Raw genomic sequence first — 17,459 nt, forward strand, 5'->3', positions numbered from 1 at the left:
GTGTATACAGCAGCCCGCCGCTAGGGGGGTTGGGGGGGGCGCCAGATTACTCTACCCCTGTCCGGCCTGGCGCGCCACGGTGTCGCGGGGGGGGGGGGGCGGAGCCTGGGCGAAGGGGCGGGGCCCGGGACGAGGAGGGGGCGGGGGCGAGGGCGAGGCCTGTGCGAAGTGGACGCGCGGCCTGGGGCGAGAGAAGGGGGGGGAGGTGGGCGAGGCGAGACGAGGGAAGGGGGCGTGGGGGGGGGCGGGGCCGCGGTGACGCGATGACGCACCGTTCCCATGGGTGACGAAGCATAGAGGAGAGACTGGGAGAGGAGAGACGCTCAGTGAGTAGGTTTATGGCTGGCGGTGGGTCGTTGCAGCCCGCCCGGTAAGCTGTCCATTTGGATTCTTAGTCATACGGGTAACGCAGTGACTTTCCATCAGGGATTCAGGCCCTAGGTTATGAACGGCGTTGATAGGATCTCCCTCCTCCTCAGTTATCAGCCCTTCTCCCCCGCTGTTCCTTCTTCCATTCACTCTCCCCCCTCTTTCCCAGTGATAATGGTACTTGCTGCGGGCAGTGCCCAGCTCCCATCATTTTGTCCAGGCGGTGTCAATTTTTATGCATGAGCCTCGACGGTGGGGGGGGGGGGGGGGTGCTGGCAATTGGGCATCAGGACACAGTCTGTAGCTCAAAACAAGAACAGAATTACCTGGAAAAACTCAGCAGATCTGGCAGCATCGGCGGAGAAGAAAAGAGTTGACGTTTCGAGTCCTCATGACCCTTTGACAGAACTAGTAAATCCCAGGAAGGGGTGAAATATAAGCTGGTTTAAGGTGGGGGGTGGTGGTGTGGTTGTAGGGACAAGCAAGCAGTGAAAGGAGCAGATCACCAAAAGATGTCACAGACAGAAGAACAAAGAGGTGTTGAAGGTGGTGATATTATCTAAACCAATGTGCTAATTAAGAATGGATGGCAGGACATTCCTTGTTCCAGTTCTACTCCGGCCCCCTCCCACAACTCTTTCTCCGGTACGTCGATGATTACTTTGGTGCTGCTTCATGCTCTCGTCTGGACCTGGAAAAATTTATTAATTTTGCTTCCAATCTCCACCCCTCCATCATTTTCACATAGTCCATCTCTGACACTTCCCTTCCCTTCCTTGACCTCTCTGTCTCAATTTCTAGTGATAGACTGCCCACCAATATCCATTACAAGCCTACCGACTCCCACAGCTACCTTGACTACAGCTCCTCACACCCCGCTTCCTGTAAGGACTCCATCCCATTTTCTCAGTTCCTTCGCCTCCTTCGCATCTGTTCTGATGATGCTACCTTCAAAAACAGTTCCTCTAACTTGTCCTCCTTCCTTAACCGAGGTATTCCACCCATGGTTGTTGACAGGGCCCTCAACCGTGTCCGGCCCATCTCCCGCGCATCTGCCCTCACACCTTCTCCTCCCACCCAGAAACATGATAGGGTCCCCCTTGTCCTCACTTATCACCCCACCAGCCTCCATATTCAAAGGATTATCCTCCGCCATTTCCGCCAACTCCAGCATGATGCCACCACCCTGGTGGCATTCCATAGGGATCGTTCTCTCCGGGACACCTTGGTCCACTCCTCCATCACCCCCTACTCCTCAAGCCCCACCTATGGCATCTCCCCATGCCCACGCAAAAGATGCAACACCTGCCCCTTCACTTCCTCTCTCCTCACCATCCAAGGGCCCAAACACTCCTTTCAAGTGAAGCAGCATTTCACTTGCATTTCGCCTAACTTAGTCTACTGCATTCATTGCTCCCAATGCGGTCTCCTCTACATTGGAGAGACCAAACGTAAACTGGGCGACCGCTTTGCAGAACACCTGCGGTCTGTTCGCAAGAAAGACTCAAACCTCCCTGTCGCTTACCATTTTAACCCTCCACCCTGCTCTCTTGCCCACATGTCTGTCCTTGGTTTGCTGCATTGTTCCAGTGAAGCCCAATGCAAATTGGAGGAACAGCACCTCATCTTCCGACTAGGCACTTTGCAGCCTTCTGGACTGAACATTGAATTCAACAATTTTAGATCTTAAACTCCCTCCTCCGTCCCCATCCCCTTTCCGTTTCTTCCCCCTTCCTTTTGTTTTTTCCAATAATTTATATAGATTTTTCTTTTCCCACCTGTTTCTATTATTTTTAAATCTATATCTTTTATGCCCTGTTAGCCTTTCCACCCCACCCCCACTAGAGCTGTACCTTGAGTGTCCTGTCATCCATTCTTAATTAGCACATTTGTTTAGATAATATCACCACCTTCGAAACCTCTTTGTTCTTTTGTCTGTGACATCTTTTGATTATCTACTATCACTGCTTGCTTGTTCCTACAACCACCACCCACCCACCACCTTAAACCAGCTTATATTTCACCCCTCTCCTAATATTCATTCAGTTCTGTTGAAGGGTCATGACTCGAAACGTCAACTCTTTTCCTCTCCGCCGATGCTGCCAGACCGGCTGAGTTTTTCTGGTTTTGTTTTGGATCTCCAGCATCCGCAGTTTTTTGTTTTTATCACAGTCTATAGCTCAGTGTGGGAGCCCACCATTCTTGCACCGACTCCTCAACAGCATTAACTACTTAAATTTATAAAGCACCTTTAACGTAGTAAAATGTCCCAAGGGACTTCACAGGGGCTTTATCAGACAAAATTCGATACTGAGCCATGTAAGGAGATATTAAGGCAAATGACCAAAATCATGATCAAAGAGGTAGATGCTAAGGAGGTGCCTTAAAGGAGGAAAGGTCTAAGGAAGGCAATCCACCCAGAGCTTAGGACCCAGGCAGCTAAAAGCACAGCTGCCAGTAGTGGAGGGACAAAATCAGCGATGTGCAAAAGGCCAGAATTTGATGAGAGCTGGGATCTCAGAGGGTTGTAGAACTGGAGGAAGTTGCACAGATAATTGGGCCAGATAAAGGGAAAGCAGAGTGCAGGGCATTGGCATCAAGGAAACTCAAGAGAAAATCAAATCTTCAAATGATAATTGAATCTACAACCGTGTGTACACGGGAGTCTCAAAGCTGGAGTACCAACTAGTTGAGTTTCCCTGATGTGCTCCTGACTCCTTGCTTACTGCCTTTATCTGTTGTGTGCTTGCTGTCCCAGGAAACCATTCCAATTTAGATAAAAACTACTGTACTTTGGTATTTACCAACCTTCCTTCCTTCAGCCCAGTGAATGAGGCCAACGTATAAAATCTCGCTCCACCTCCTCATCTGTTTGGCCGAGTTACCTCTCGTGGCTCAGGTATTTATTCCGTCAAGTTGCATCTTGTTGGCATTATCTGAGGGCACGGGGTCAGCATTTGCCTCTCTGGGATCACCCTGGCCGTGTGTCCATTGCTTGTCCTTGCCTTCTGCTTGACATTAAGTTCTGTTCTCATTCCAGTTCCAATGACTTTTCTTGCTCTGTGGCCTAGCTGAGTCTGGTAACTTGCAGCCATGGTGTCTTGGTCATTTCCATACTTTTTTAAAAATCAAGTATTGTGGATGTCACTGGCAAGGCCAATCTTTATTGCCCATATCGCTATAGTCTGTCCAGTGTGCACCCACATTGCTGTTAAGTAGGGAATTGCAGGATTTTGGTCTAGCGACAGTGAAGGAGCAGTGATATCGTTCCAAGTTAGGATGTGTAACTCACAGGGGAGCTTGCAGGTGATGGTGTTTTCATGTGCCTGCTACCCTTGTCCTTCTAGGTAGTAGAATTTGTGGTTTTGGAAGATGCTGTCGAAGGAGCCTTGGTGAGTTGCTGCAGTGCATCTTGTAGTTGGTACACACTGCTGCCACTGTGCATTGGTGGTGGAGGGCAAGTTATGCTGAATTGCACATTTCACAGTCAGTGCCTTACCATGTATTGCCATCTCTGATACCATACCAATCTTGCTTGGTCCTCCACCCACATTGCCACTGAAAATCTTACCCCCAACTTCTTCACACCCCTTGGGCTCCACCTTTTCATTGCTGTTCTGATGTCTGATCAACACAAACCCCAGAACTCAGCCCATGTAAATTGTTCTTGCCCAACTCCACAGTCCTTGCTGGATTCCATCCCTCACACCTCGTAGAATTCCAAAACCTCAACACCTTATCTCTGCAATCTCACCTGGCCTATGTCCCAGCTTGCCTGCCTCTTTGCCCTACCATCATTGCAGACCCTTCAGGTGGCAGAAGCATCCTGCCTCCTGGAACGCTGTCCTTTAAAACCAGCTTGCTCCCATCTTTCAAGCAGCCTCCTTCCAACCTGCTTCTTCAATGTCGCTCATTGTCCTTTCCTACTTCATGCCTGATGCCTGTGACTCCCCTTTCTGCGATGCGATGCATTTTGGCAGTTGGCCATTGTAAAATGCAAAAGTGATTGGTTTGATTCTGGGTGTTGGCCACAGCGTTGTATGTTGGGGTGGGGGGGTTAACCGACCAGGGTTTCTACTGCTGATTGCTGCCCAGCGCTGGACAGTGCTTTTCGCATGAGGAGAGGATTGGGTTAATCAGTTTTACCCTTTGTCCATTGGTCGTCTAGGTTGCCATATAAAGAATGGCATCATGAATGAGGTACCTCAGGAGGTGACGGTGCCCATCGAACCAACCCCTGACAGATGTCAAGAGGGCTGAAAACAGGAGACTAAGACATTTCGAATTATGCTTCATAATGAAAGTTGACATTCCTCTGAGGGAACTTGTAAATAACCCTCATTCTATCCCTCCCCTCAAGTTTTAATATGTTGTGATAGAAAATTCGGAAAAGCCAGATGAAAAGTGATCAAGGTTCAACTTTTTTGTCTATTCTTTCATGGGATGTGGGTATCACTGGCAAAGTTAGCATTTGTTGCCCATCCGGAATTACCCTTGAACTGAATGGCTTGCTAGGCCATTTCAGAGGGCAATCACGTTGTTATGGGTCTGGAGTCACATATAGGCCAGACCAGGTAAGGATGGCAGATTCCTTTCCCCTAAAGGACATTAGTGAACCAGATGGGGTTTTACAGCAATCGATGATAACTCCATGGTGACCATTACTGAGACTCGCTTTCAATTGACAGATTTTTCTTAATTGAATTTAAATTCCACTAGCTGCCTTCTATCATTCTGCAAGTTATATAACACAGGCATAATGGAATTGTTGATTAATTGTAGCAATGAACCTCTATGGATTAGTCCGCAACAGACCCAGACATGAGGTGTGGAAAAGCATATGGTGCAGAGATTCATTCCAAGTCACTTGTTTCTCTTGAACACACTGCACTCTCCACAGGACACATCTTAAATTATTCACATCCTCTAGTCCGAAATGCGCTAATGACCAAATCTCAGTTTCTGATGCAATGTTGTCATGAGGATTTGAAATGAGATGGATGATTAATTTTTACCAAAAGCTGTAAAAAGAACACTAGTACTCTCTAACTTCTGTGGATTTAAGTCTTGGCTCACACGTCTTTGAGTCAGGAGGTTGTGTATTTAAGTTCCACTACACTGCAATGAAGTGCATAACGTATCCTTGATCAATTAGATGTTAAACCGAGGCCCCAGCTTAGTTAGATATAAAAGATCTTCAAATAGTAGCTGTGGAATCTTTTGCCTCCACCTGTGAGGGTGGACAGAACCTCAATTTTACATTTAAGTCAAAAAATGGGACCTATGACAGTGCAACAATCTCTCAGTACTGCCCCCTTGGATTCTGCAGTGTTCCCCATAATACTCCTCTGATTGCAATGCTTCCTCACTACTGGCCCTCCAACAGTGCAATGTTCCCTCAGTACTGTCTGTCCGACTGCACAGCATTCCCTCAGTACCGCCTGTCTGACTGCGCAGCGTTCCCTCAGTATTGCCCCTCCAAATGTGCAGACTCCCTCAGTACTCTCCCCCTGCCTGTGCAGCAATCCCTTGGTACTGCACTCCTGACAGTACAGGGCTCCCTCTGAACAGCCTATCTCAGTGCGGCACTACCACTGAATTTCCCATCTTTGGTGCAGCACTCCCTCTGAACTGCCCCTCCAACAATGCAGCACTCCCTCTGAACTGCCCTTCCAACAATGCAGCACTCCCTCTGAACTGCCCCTCCGCCAATGCGGCACTCCCTCTGAACTGCCCCTCCAACAATGCAGCACTCCCTCTGAACTGCCCCTCCAACAATACAGCACTCCCTCTGAACTGCCCCTCCAGCAATGCAGCACTTCCTCTGAACTACCCCTCTGACAGAGCGGCAATGGCATAGTGGTATTGTCGCTGGGCTAGTAATCCAGAGACCCAGGGTAATGCTCTGGGAATCTGGGTTCGAATCCCGCCATGTCAGATAGTGGAATTTGATAAAAATCTGGGATTAACGGTGCTCTCTCTGAACTGCCCCTCCAACAAAGCGGCGCTCCCTCTGAACTGCCCCTCCGACAGAGTGGCATGCCCTCTGAACTGCCCCTCCGACAGAGCGGCGTGCCCTCTGAACTGCCCCTCCGACAGAGCGGCGTGCCCTCTGAACTGCCCCTCTGACAGAGCGGCGTGCCCTCTGAACTGCCCCTCCGACAGAGCGGCGTGCCCTCTGAACTGCCCCTCCGACAGAGCGGCGTGCCCTCTGAACTGCCCCTCCGACAGAGCGGCGTGCCCTCTGAACTGCCCCTCTGACAGAGCGGCGTGCCCTCTGAACTGCCCCTCTGACAGAGCGGCGTGCCCTCTGAACTGCCCCTCCGACAGAGCGGCGTGCCCTCTGAACTGCCCCTCCGACACAGTTGTGCTCCCTCTGCACTGCCCCTCCGACAGAGCGGCGCTCCCTCTGAACAGCCCCACCGACAGAGCTGCGCTCCCTTTGAACTGCCCATCCGACAGAGCTGCGCTCCCTCTGAACTGCCCTTCCGACAGAGCTGCGCTCCCTCTGAACTGCCCTTCCGACAGAGCCGTGCTCCTCTGAATGGCCCCACCAACAGAGCTGCGCTCCCTCTGAACTGCCCTTCCGACAGAGCTGTGCTTCTCTGAATGGCCCCACCAACAGAGCTGTGCTCCCTCTGAACTGCCCCTCTGACAGAGCGGCGCTCCCCCTGAACTGGTCACCTGAAAGCGCGGCACTCACTCAGAACTGCCCCTCCAACGGAGTGGCTCTTCCTCCAAACTACCCCATCCTACAGAGCAACGCTCCCTCTGAACTTCCCCTCTGACAGAGCTGGGCTCCCTCTGAACTGCCCTTCCGACAGAGCGGCGCTTCCTCTGAACTACCCCTCCGAAAGTGCGGCGCTCCCTCTGAACTGCACCTCTGACAGAGCTGTGATCCTTCTTAACTGGGAGTACCACCATATTGCTTCAAAGTGAATATCTGCCTTTCTTTATTTGGCTAGGGACTGATGCTGAAGGAGCAACATGCCAAAATCATGTATGAGTTGTACCTTCGTCACGCTTGTGGCAAGTATCACCTTTGCTTCTGCCCATGCAGCTGTGCCAACAGACTATCTTCACCTTGACTACTGTGTAATCGGAGCAGGTCCAGGTGGCCTGCAGATTGCCTACTTTCTGCAGCAATCCCAAAGACACTACCTGGTTTTTGAGCGCAGCAACCTCTCTGGGAGCTTCTTTGTACGTTACCCCCGCCACCGAAAGCTCATTAGTATTAACAAGCGATACACCGGGAAGCAGAACAAAGAGTTTAACCTCCGTCATGACTGGAACTCACTTATCAGCCATGATGAAAACCTGCTCTACAAACACTATGCCAAAGATTTTTTTCCTCACGCTGACACTATGGTGCACTACTTGAACAACTTTACAAACAAATTTGATCTGAAGATTCGGTACAACACTGAGATAACGTGGATCGAAGCCGAGAAGGACCCCAGGGCCTGGAATGGGCACTACTTCTTCCTGACGGATCAGAATGACAGTCATTACAGATGCAGGTACGGTCATATAACCTTACCCCTGACGGCGTTAGTTCGTGCTGGTAGCAGTGGGTTTCAGGAACGCTCTGAAGGCATTGGAGAGGACGTAGAAAAGCTTGACCAGAATGGTTCCAAGGATGGGAGGTTTCAGCTACATGGAAAGATTAGAGAAGCTGGGGCTGTTTTCCTTAGAGAAGAGAAGGTTCAAAATTATGAGGGGTCTAGAAAGAGCAGAAAGGGAGAAACTGTTCCCATTGGCAGAAGGATCAAAAACCAGATGGCACAGATTTATGGTGAATGGCAAAAGAACCAAAGGGGATGCAAGGATAAGTTGCTTTATCGCAGTGAGTGGTTAGGATCTAGAATGCACTGCCCATGAGTGTGGCAGAGGCCGTCTCAATTGCGGCTTTCAAAAGGGAATTAGATAATTAACTTGAAGAGAAAAGATGTGCAGGGCTATGGGGGGAAAGGTGTGGGAGTGTGACTAGCTGAGCTTCTTTTGCAGAGGGATGGCATGGATATGACAAGCCGAATGGCCTCCTGTGTCATGACCATCTTGTGTGACTATCCTCCTCTCACTGCACTGTACTGGTGAAATGATCATGCTTTTATTGGGAGAAGACACTGTAGTTTCTGTTTAGGAACAGGAGGGAGCCATTTGGCTGTTTGAGGCAGTTCGGCTGCAATTCATAGCTGATCTGTATCCTAACACAATCCACCTGCCTTGGCTCCGTACCCCTTAATCTCCTTGGCTAACAAAAGTCTGTCGATTGCAGATGTAAAATTATTCATTGAATTATTGTTTTTTCTAGGAATGTATTCCACATTTCCACCATCCTTTGCATGAAAACGTGATTCTGATGTTTGTTCCTGAATGGTCTAACACTGATTTTAAACTTAGTCCCCCATCCCCTAGACTCCCCAGTCAGCAGAAGGAGTTTCTCTTTTTCTACACTGTTGATTCTTTTCAAGACCTTAAAAAACTGTATTAAATCACCACAAACTGCAACTTGATAATGACCAATCTATCTATCTGTTTTATTGATGTTGCTAGAGGGATAAATATTGGCCAGGGCATTGGGAAGAACTCCCCTGCACTTCGAATAGTGAGATGAGATCTTTTACCTGGGGGCCTCCATTTAACCTCTCATCCGAAAGACAGCACTCCCTCAGGATCACAATGGGCTGTCAGCCTGGATTATGTAATCACTTTCTTGGAGTGGATCTTGAATCCACAACCTCTGGCTCAAAGGAGTTCTTTTTAAAGCCCTCAAACTTGCATCCTTCACCAATTCAAATTGAGTTACTGTTGCTCAGTGGGCGATCACTGAGTGCTATCTGATGAGGTATGGCTGATTCCTTTTACATTGCTAAAGGACTGCACAGTTTTGAGGTCCTGCAAAAAAATGCCTTTAGAGTCAAATGGGTGAGGCTTAATTTCAGCCTAACAAGGTCAGAGGATGAGGAAGGAGCTTGGATCTACAGTTTTGAACAAGAGGGCAGAGTTCTGGGAAGCACTGACCAGATTTAATACTTGATCAAGTTTGCATCAAAGAAGCTGAGAGATGAGAAAGAGAGATCAACAATCAGATGAGGGTCCTCATGTACCTAGTCTAGGATTGTGAGCAAGTCCAGGTAAAAGTTAAATCCTTTCATTTTCATTGCAGGCTGTTGAATCAAAACAGGCCCAAGTTTCCCACAAATTGAATAGTACTGAGTGTAAAAAAAAAACAGCTTTCACAGCTGTGCTTCGTGCTACCAGCTCATAACCTGCGGGCCTTGAGCAGTAATGTTTGTTACCCTGACCTCATTGGGTACTTTGGGTGCTGCTGAAGGCTGCGAGACACTATTAAAGAGGATTGTCGAGTTATGGGGATTTGGCAGGTGAGGGTGCACAGCCCTTTTGTGTTTAATGGTAAGCTGACAGTTTTCATTCCCCTCTCTCCTTTCAGTGTCCTGTTAGTTGCGACCGGAATGTGGGTGCCCAACATGCCTGATTTTCCAGGCTCCGAATACGCCGAGGGCTATGAGAGCATTTCTGTGGACCCCACCCACTTTGCTGGGCAGGCAGTCCTCATCCTGGGCCGGGGCAACGCGGCGTTTGAGACGGCAGACAACATCCTCGGGGTGACTAACTTTATCCACATGCTGAGTCGGTCCCGGGTGCGGCTCGCCTGGGCCACTCACTATGTTGGAGATGTTCGGTAAGTCGACTGTAGTATTTAACTAAGCCACTTGTGTTGGCTTCCGTAGTGCAAGGTGACCAGATTGAGACCTCTAAGAATCCCTTTTAGAATTCAATTTTCATCAGCAGGGACATCATTAACAGTATGATTGAGACCAGCACCTTTAGCAAAAAGATAGATGACTGCAGGGATTGTCTCTATAATCTCCTCCAGCCTCTACAACTAGTGTTTCCTCTAACTTGTGTTTGCTATACTTGCTTATTGCATGGCACAAACCCTTAAAGGTTGCCATGTGACTGCATTTGTGTGCATCTTAAAGGAAACAGTAGTTGTGCGTGTGCTGATTGTTCCCAGTGTGATGTGTCCCAAATTGCTGTGCAGCTGCACACTACCATTGGTGGTTCTGCCTTCAGTTGTCCAGCCCTCAGCGTTGGAATTGTCTCCTTAAACTTCATCTGTCTCCATTAAGATTCTTAAAGCCAAACTCTTTGACCAAGCTTTTGGCTACCACTCCTGATATAAGGCTCTGTGCCAAATGTTGTTTGATCATACCTGTGAGAACTTTTACCAAGTCAAAGGTGCTACATGCAAATTGTTGCTGAAAGTGGCCCATGGACAGGACAAGTCAGCCAGGATTTCCACTCCTGATCACTATCGGTGATTGCTCCTGGTGTGCTTTGGATTGTGAATGGGTTTCAGAGGGTAGATGTGGAGAAGATATTTCCACTTGCGAGGAAACAAAAACTAGGGCCGATAAATACAAGATCGACACTAATCAATCCAATAGGGAATTCTAGAGAAACTTCTTTACCCAGTGAGAGGTGAGAATGTGGAACTTGCTGCCACAGGGAGTAGTTGAGTTGATAATGTTTAAGGAGAATCTAGGTAAATACTTGAGGGAGAAAGGAATAGAAGATTATGTTGATAAGGTTAGATGAAGAGAGGTGGGTTGAGGATCATGTGGAGCATAAATGCCAACATGAATCCATTGGGCCAAATGGCCTGTTTCTGTGCTGTACAATCATGTCAAGTAATATAATGTGCAGACTGAGGCCATGGTGCACCAATGGCGGATGGAGCAAGAGAAGTAGGTTTTCAGCCTGACTCTTCCACAGACTGTGTACAATGATGGGTTGAAATGAAACTCTGATATTTATGAATAATGTTTGACATATTTGTCTGATTTTCACCATGCACTATTCCAATGCATTCATTCATCCATTCAGAGGAAAGAAAGAAATAAACCTTAAAATAAGCAGGGTGCAGCAATAGAGAGACTTGGGGGATTTACACACACAAATCTTTGAACATTCCAGGACCAACTGATACACTGTTTAAAAAGCACACAGGATCCTTGACTTTATAAATTGAGGCAACGAGTACAAAAGTAAGGAAGTTACGCAAACCATTATAGCTGATTACTGGTTTGGCCTCAGCTAGAGTATTGTATCCAGTTTTGAGCATTACACCTTGGGGAGGCCTGAGAGAGGAGATTTAACAGAATGAGGGACTGCAGTTATGTGGAGAGACTGGAGAAGCTGGGATTATTAGGGCAGAAGAGGGTAAGGGAAGATTTAATACAGATGATCAAAATGATGAGGGATTTTGGTAGACTAACTAGGAAGTAACTGCTTCTCCTGGCACGAGGGGACAGATTTAATGTGATTTGCAAGTCAACCAGGGATTTGAGAATTTATTTTATTCAGCAAGTTGTGATCTGGAGCGCACTGCCAGGAAGGGAGGTGAAAGCAGATTCTGTAGTAACTTTCAAAAGGAATTGGATAAATCCTTGACAAGGAAAACTTTTCTGGGCTACAGGGAGACAGCAGGGAAATGGCACTGAGTAGATGGCTCTTTCAAAGAGCCAGCACAGACATGATGGGCTGAATGACTTCCATCTGCATCATTCTCTGGTTCTCAAATTAAGGAAAGTTTCCAGAAGTTCCCTATCTTTGCAATGAAGAAAATCATAACATGTAGAGTGTGTAGAAACAAGAGCCATTCAGCCCCTCCTATTTGCCATTCATTTAGGTCATGGCTGATTTATACCCTTATAGCCTTAAAATCTGTCAACCCTGGGATTGAAAATTTCATTTGTCCCAGCATTCATTGCCTTTCTGGGGGAGGAAATTCCAGATTTCCACTGCCCTTTATGTGAACAACTGCTTCCTGACTTCACTCCGGAATGGCTGAGCTCAAATTCTAAGATAAAGCTACATAGAAAATATGAGCAGGAGTAAGTCATTTGGCCCTTCAAGCTTGTTCCACCATTCAATGTGATCATGGCTGATCCCCTATCTCAACACCATACTCCTGCTCTCTCCCCATACTCCTTGACACCTTTAGAGTCTAGAAATATACCTATTTCCTTATTAAATATATTCAGTGATTTGGCCTCCACAGCCTTCTGTGGTAGAGAATTCCACAGGTTCACCACTCTCTGAGTGAAGAAGTTTCTCTTGATTTCAGTCCTAATTGGCCTACCCTATATCTGGAGACTGTGACCCCTTGTTCTAGACCCCCCAGCCAGAGGAAACCTCATCTCTGCATACGGTCTGTCCAGCCCTGTCAAAATTTTATATGTTTCAATGAGATCCCCTCTCATTCTTCTAAACTCCAGTGAATACAGGCCTAGTCAAGCCAACCTCTCATCATACGACAGTCCTGCCATCTGAGGAATCAGTCTGATGAACCTTCGCTGCATCCCTCAATGGCTTTCTTAGGTAAGGAGACCAAAACTGCACACAGTGCTCCAGGTGTGGTCTTACCAAGACCCTGTACAGCTGCAGTAAGTCACCCTTGCTCCTGTACTCAAGCTCTCTCAAAATGAAGGCTAACATACCATTTGCCTTCTTAACTGCTTGCTGTACCTGCATGCTTGCTTTCCACGATTGGTGTAGAAGGACACCCAGATCCCTTTGTACATCAACATTTCCCAATCTCTCACCATTTAAATAATCCTCTGCCATTCTGTTTTTCCTACCAAAGTGGATAACTTCACACTTATCCACATTTTACTGCATCTGCCACGTATTTACCCACTCACTCAACTTGCCTAAATCACCTTGAAGCCTCTTAACGTCCTCCTTACCACTGTCATTTCCACCAAGTTTCGTGTCGTTAGCAAACTTGGAAGCATTACATTTGGTTCCCTCATCTAAATCATTGATATATACTGTGAACAGCTGGGGCCCAAGCACAGATCCCTGCGGTACCCTACTAGTCACTGCCTGCCACTCCGAAAAAGACCCATTTATTCTTACTCTGTTTCTTGTCTGCTAACAAATTTTCAATCCATACCAATATATTACCCCCAATCCCAGGTGCTTTAATTTTGCACACTAATCTCTTATGTGGGACTTTATTAAAAACTTTCTGAAAATCCAAATACACCACATCCACTGGTTCTCCCTTATCTATACTAGTTACGTCCTCAAAAAACTCCAGCAGGTTTGTCAAACATGATTTCCCTTTGATAAATCCATGTTGACTTTGTCTAATCCCGTTAGTATTTTCTAAGTCTCCTGTTATCACGTTTTTTATAATAGACTCTACCATTTTCCCTACTACTGATTGTCTGATTGTGTCCCCCATGTTATGGATTCTCCCACCAGAGAAAAATAGTATCTACCTTATTGAATCCTTTTAACATTTTAAACACCTTGATTAAATCACCCCTCAACCTGCAAAACTCAAAGGAATACAAGTCAAGTGTTTATGCAATAACTGTATGTAAAGACAGATATCTGTGTTTTAGTTTAAAGAGGATTTTTCCCCCAGTGGCTCATTATTTCTTAAGCACACGAGTGTGTTTACAAGTAAAACACATACACACAAACCCCCACAGATCGTAGAGGAATAGTACAGGTGATAACTGGTTCTGTTTCACATGTCTTGGTGAAATTGTCTGCCTGTACTGACCAGTCCCTGCTGGCCCTTGGTGTTAACTCTTTGCATCCCTTGCCCTGACTCCTTGGATTTCTGGAAGACTGCAGGTTTGGAAGTTGCTTGAGTGGTTAACCACACTAAGCGCTGGTTGGTCAAGGGGACGTGTTGCTTTCAGTACCTCATATTTCTGTTCACTCTTGTGCTCCTCAGGGCTGTGAATAACGCCATGCTGGACACCTACCAGCTGAAGTCACTGGATGGCTTGCTGGAAGGAGACCTGGACAACATTGCCATCGTCCAAGACAAAAAGGGAAAGCTGCACCTAAGACTGAGATACCACTTTGACAAGAGCGAAGCCTCCCAAGATGTGTCATCCAACAGCAACAATCAACGCCTCATGTATGAGGAAGAGGCTGATAACTTTTCGGTGCGTCAGCCTTACGACCGTGTCATCCGTTGCTTGGGGTGGAAGTTCGACTTTTCTATTTTTAACAAGTAAGCAGAGTCACACTGCTCTTTGAACACCCAAACAGTGCCAAGTGGCTGCTTTAGAGCTCCCCCCTTGTTTTTGCCTATCATTTGTGAAATGTTCCGTATATTATAGTGAAGAGGATGGTTTCTCGTTTCTAAAATCCATCATCTCTACCCTTCTGTCCAGCAGTATTGCTCCACTTTATTTCAGAGCTATCCTGGTCCTCTTTTCAGTTTCATCCTTGAGCTCGTCTGACGCTTTAACAGTAAAGAAAATATTTTTTCCTTGCAAGGACTGCAACCTTATTTCATTTTTCTTTATACTTTATTCTAAGCTCCCATCTCTCCATCCAATCTTGCACCTTGGTGTATTTTCGCTAGCAACACCCCCCCCCCCCCCCCCCCCCCCCCCCCCACCCTCACCCCCAAACGATGCATTCTCAGCATTGTTCCACTCGCCAATCTCAAGCTCGACATGTTGCTAAGCTCTTCTCTCAACTTTTCCCCTGTATATCCCCCAACACCACCCTTTGCATGAGCCACTCACACACATTCATGCACATTCACACTGACACACGATCCCCCTCAACACCTGACCCTCCTGCCTTCTGTCTCCTCAATTGACCTCATTTGATGATCGATCGATTGATGTCAATGTGACAATTGGCTGTCACTCCCTTTACTCTAATTTATTTGCCCTTGAATTTACAATGCTCCATTCTGTGGGGTCCAATCCTAACTTATTATCAAACCCACTCTCAGATGTCATGTTGTATGGCAGCAGGATCTCCTCTAACTGACCAAAGCTATATACCATCTTATACTATCTTGGCAACACCCCCTGGCTCCTAGACTACAATCCCACAATTTAACACCAGGGCATCATTGGAATCATACCTAGAATAAAGGAAGATGGTTGTGGTAGTTGGAGTCTAATCATTTCAGTCCCAGAATATTGTTGCAGGCATTCCTCAGAGCAGTATCCTAGGCCCAACCATCTTCAGCTGCTTCATCAATGATCTTCTCTCCATCATAAGGTTAGAATTGGGAATGTTTGCTGATGATACACAGTGTTCAGTACCATTCACAACTCCTCAGATACTGAAGCAGGCCATGCATGGATGCAGTAAGACCTGGTCAACATTCAGGCTAGAGCTGATAAGTGGCAAGTAATAATCGTGTCACAAAAGCGTCAGGCATGTCCATCTCTCCTTGAAGTTAAATGGCATTACCATCGCTGAATCCTCTACCATCAACCTCCCAGGGGGTTAAATTCTGTAGCTGCAAGATTAGCTCAAAAGCCAGGAATTCTGCAGCAAGTAAATCACCTGATTGTCCAGGCATCTGTCCTGACCAGCATTTACAAGACACAAGTCAGGAGTGTGATATAGAACTCTCCAATTGCCTGGACAAGTGCTGCTCCAACAACATTCAAGAAGCTCGACACTATCCAGGACAAAGCAACCCGCTTGATCAGCATCTCATCCACTAATTTGGACATTCATTCCTCCACCAACAGCGCAGTGGTAGTAGCATGTACCATATACAAGATACACTGTAGCAACTTGCCAAGGCTCCTTCGTCAGTACCTTTCAAACCTACAACCTCTACCATCCAGAAGGACAAAGGCAGCGGGCACGTGGAAACACCACTGCCTCCAAAGCACCCACCATCCTGACTTAGAGCTATATCACCATTTCTTCACTGTCGCTGGATCAAAATCCTGGAACCCCCCTCTCTATCAGAGCTGTGGGTAAACCTACACTCACGTGGATTGCAGCGGTTCAAGAGGGCGCTGCTTTCTCAAGGGCAGCAAATGCTGGCCTTGCTAGAGACGCTCGCATCCCATGAACAAATAATAATAATAAAAAAAATCCCAGATGTTACTGACCTTAGCTCCTCTGGAGAACTTCCCATTGAGCCTCCAATCTCATGGCTTCCCAGCCCTGTTCAGGCTATTTCCACCTGGAGAGCCTGTTCTACTTTGAATGCTTTTCACGTTCCCCTTTCTACATGTGATGTCTTGTGAGCTCATCCACTTTGGGCATAAGAAGGATAGGTCAGAGAGTTTTCTAACTGTGAAAAGCTAGAAAGTGTCCATGTATATAGATCGTCAGCATCTGATCAAGAGGTACAAAAGAAATCCAGAAGGCTCTCAGAATGAGGACTGATTATAGAAGTCATGCTCCAGCTAAACAAAGTCCTGATTAGACAATGCCTGGAGCACTGTGAGTGGTCCTGGGTACTACACCATCAAAAGGCTTTGGAACAGAGTGCAGCATGGATTTACCAGATTGACACCTGGATACCGGAATCATATCCAAGGGTTAAATTACGAGGAGCGATTACACAAACTATGGTTGTATTCCCTAGAATTTAGAAGGTTAAAGGGTGACTTAATGGTGATTTTCATGATATTAAGGGGAACTCATAGGGTTGCTAGAAACTATTTCTGCTGGTTGGGGAATCTGGGACTAGGGGACATAGTTTAAAAATTAGAGCCAGGCCTTTCAGGAGTGAAAGGAGTGAAACACTAACACACACAAAGGATGGCAGAGGTTTGGAAATCTCTCCTCAAAAGGCAATTGATGCTAAATTAATTCTTTTAAATCTGGGATTGATAGATTTCAGTTTACCAAGGGTAATAAGGAATGGGGCGCAATAGCGAGTAAATGGAATTAGGTTGCAGGTCAGCCATGATCTCATTGAATGGCAGAACAAGCTCGTGGGGCTGAATGGCCTCTTCCTGTTCTTCTGTTCCCCCACCCCTTTAGCTATTCATACACAGTATGTGCTTCATACATCTTATTTCTTTTCTGATATGTTTTTCCCTCTTCCCTTCCCCTTGTTTTGTTCCTTTTAAAAAGCGGTTCATCTGTAATGTTCTCCAGTTTGTAGCATTTTCTCATTCTGTTTCAAGTATATTTATCATTTGTTTCCTAGTGAGCCAGTACTAGAATTGTTCTTAGTTCCAGTGTGAAAATGAGTTATTGGGATCAGGAAGACGCAAGGTTCAATCAGCCTGTGCTGAGTAAACTGATCA

General features: G+C 46.8%; 1 protein-coding gene across 2 annotated transcripts in view; it reads left to right on the top strand.

Moving 5' to 3' along the window:
• The first annotated feature begins 287 nt into the window (after positions 1-287).
• foxred2 (FAD-dependent oxidoreductase domain containing 2) overlaps positions 288-17,459 on the top strand; it is a 37,271-nt gene continuing 20,099 nt past the window's right edge. For both annotated transcript variants that reach the window (XM_041177462.1, XM_041177463.1), the window contains exons 1-4: positions 288-370; positions 7,335-7,889; positions 9,824-10,075; positions 14,156-14,440. In XM_041177462.1, the coding sequence (XP_041033396.1) occupies positions 7,357-7,889; positions 9,824-10,075; positions 14,156-14,440 (1,070 nt within the window). In that variant the 5' untranslated portion in view covers positions 288-370; positions 7,335-7,356. The remainder of the gene's footprint in view (positions 371-7,334; positions 7,890-9,823; positions 10,076-14,155; positions 14,441-17,459) is intronic.

Source organism: Carcharodon carcharias, chromosome 31 (assembly GCF_017639515.1).
Source record: "Carcharodon carcharias isolate sCarCar2 chromosome 31, sCarCar2.pri, whole genome shotgun sequence".
Taxonomy (NCBI): Eukaryota; Metazoa; Chordata; class Chondrichthyes; order Lamniformes; family Lamnidae; genus Carcharodon; species Carcharodon carcharias.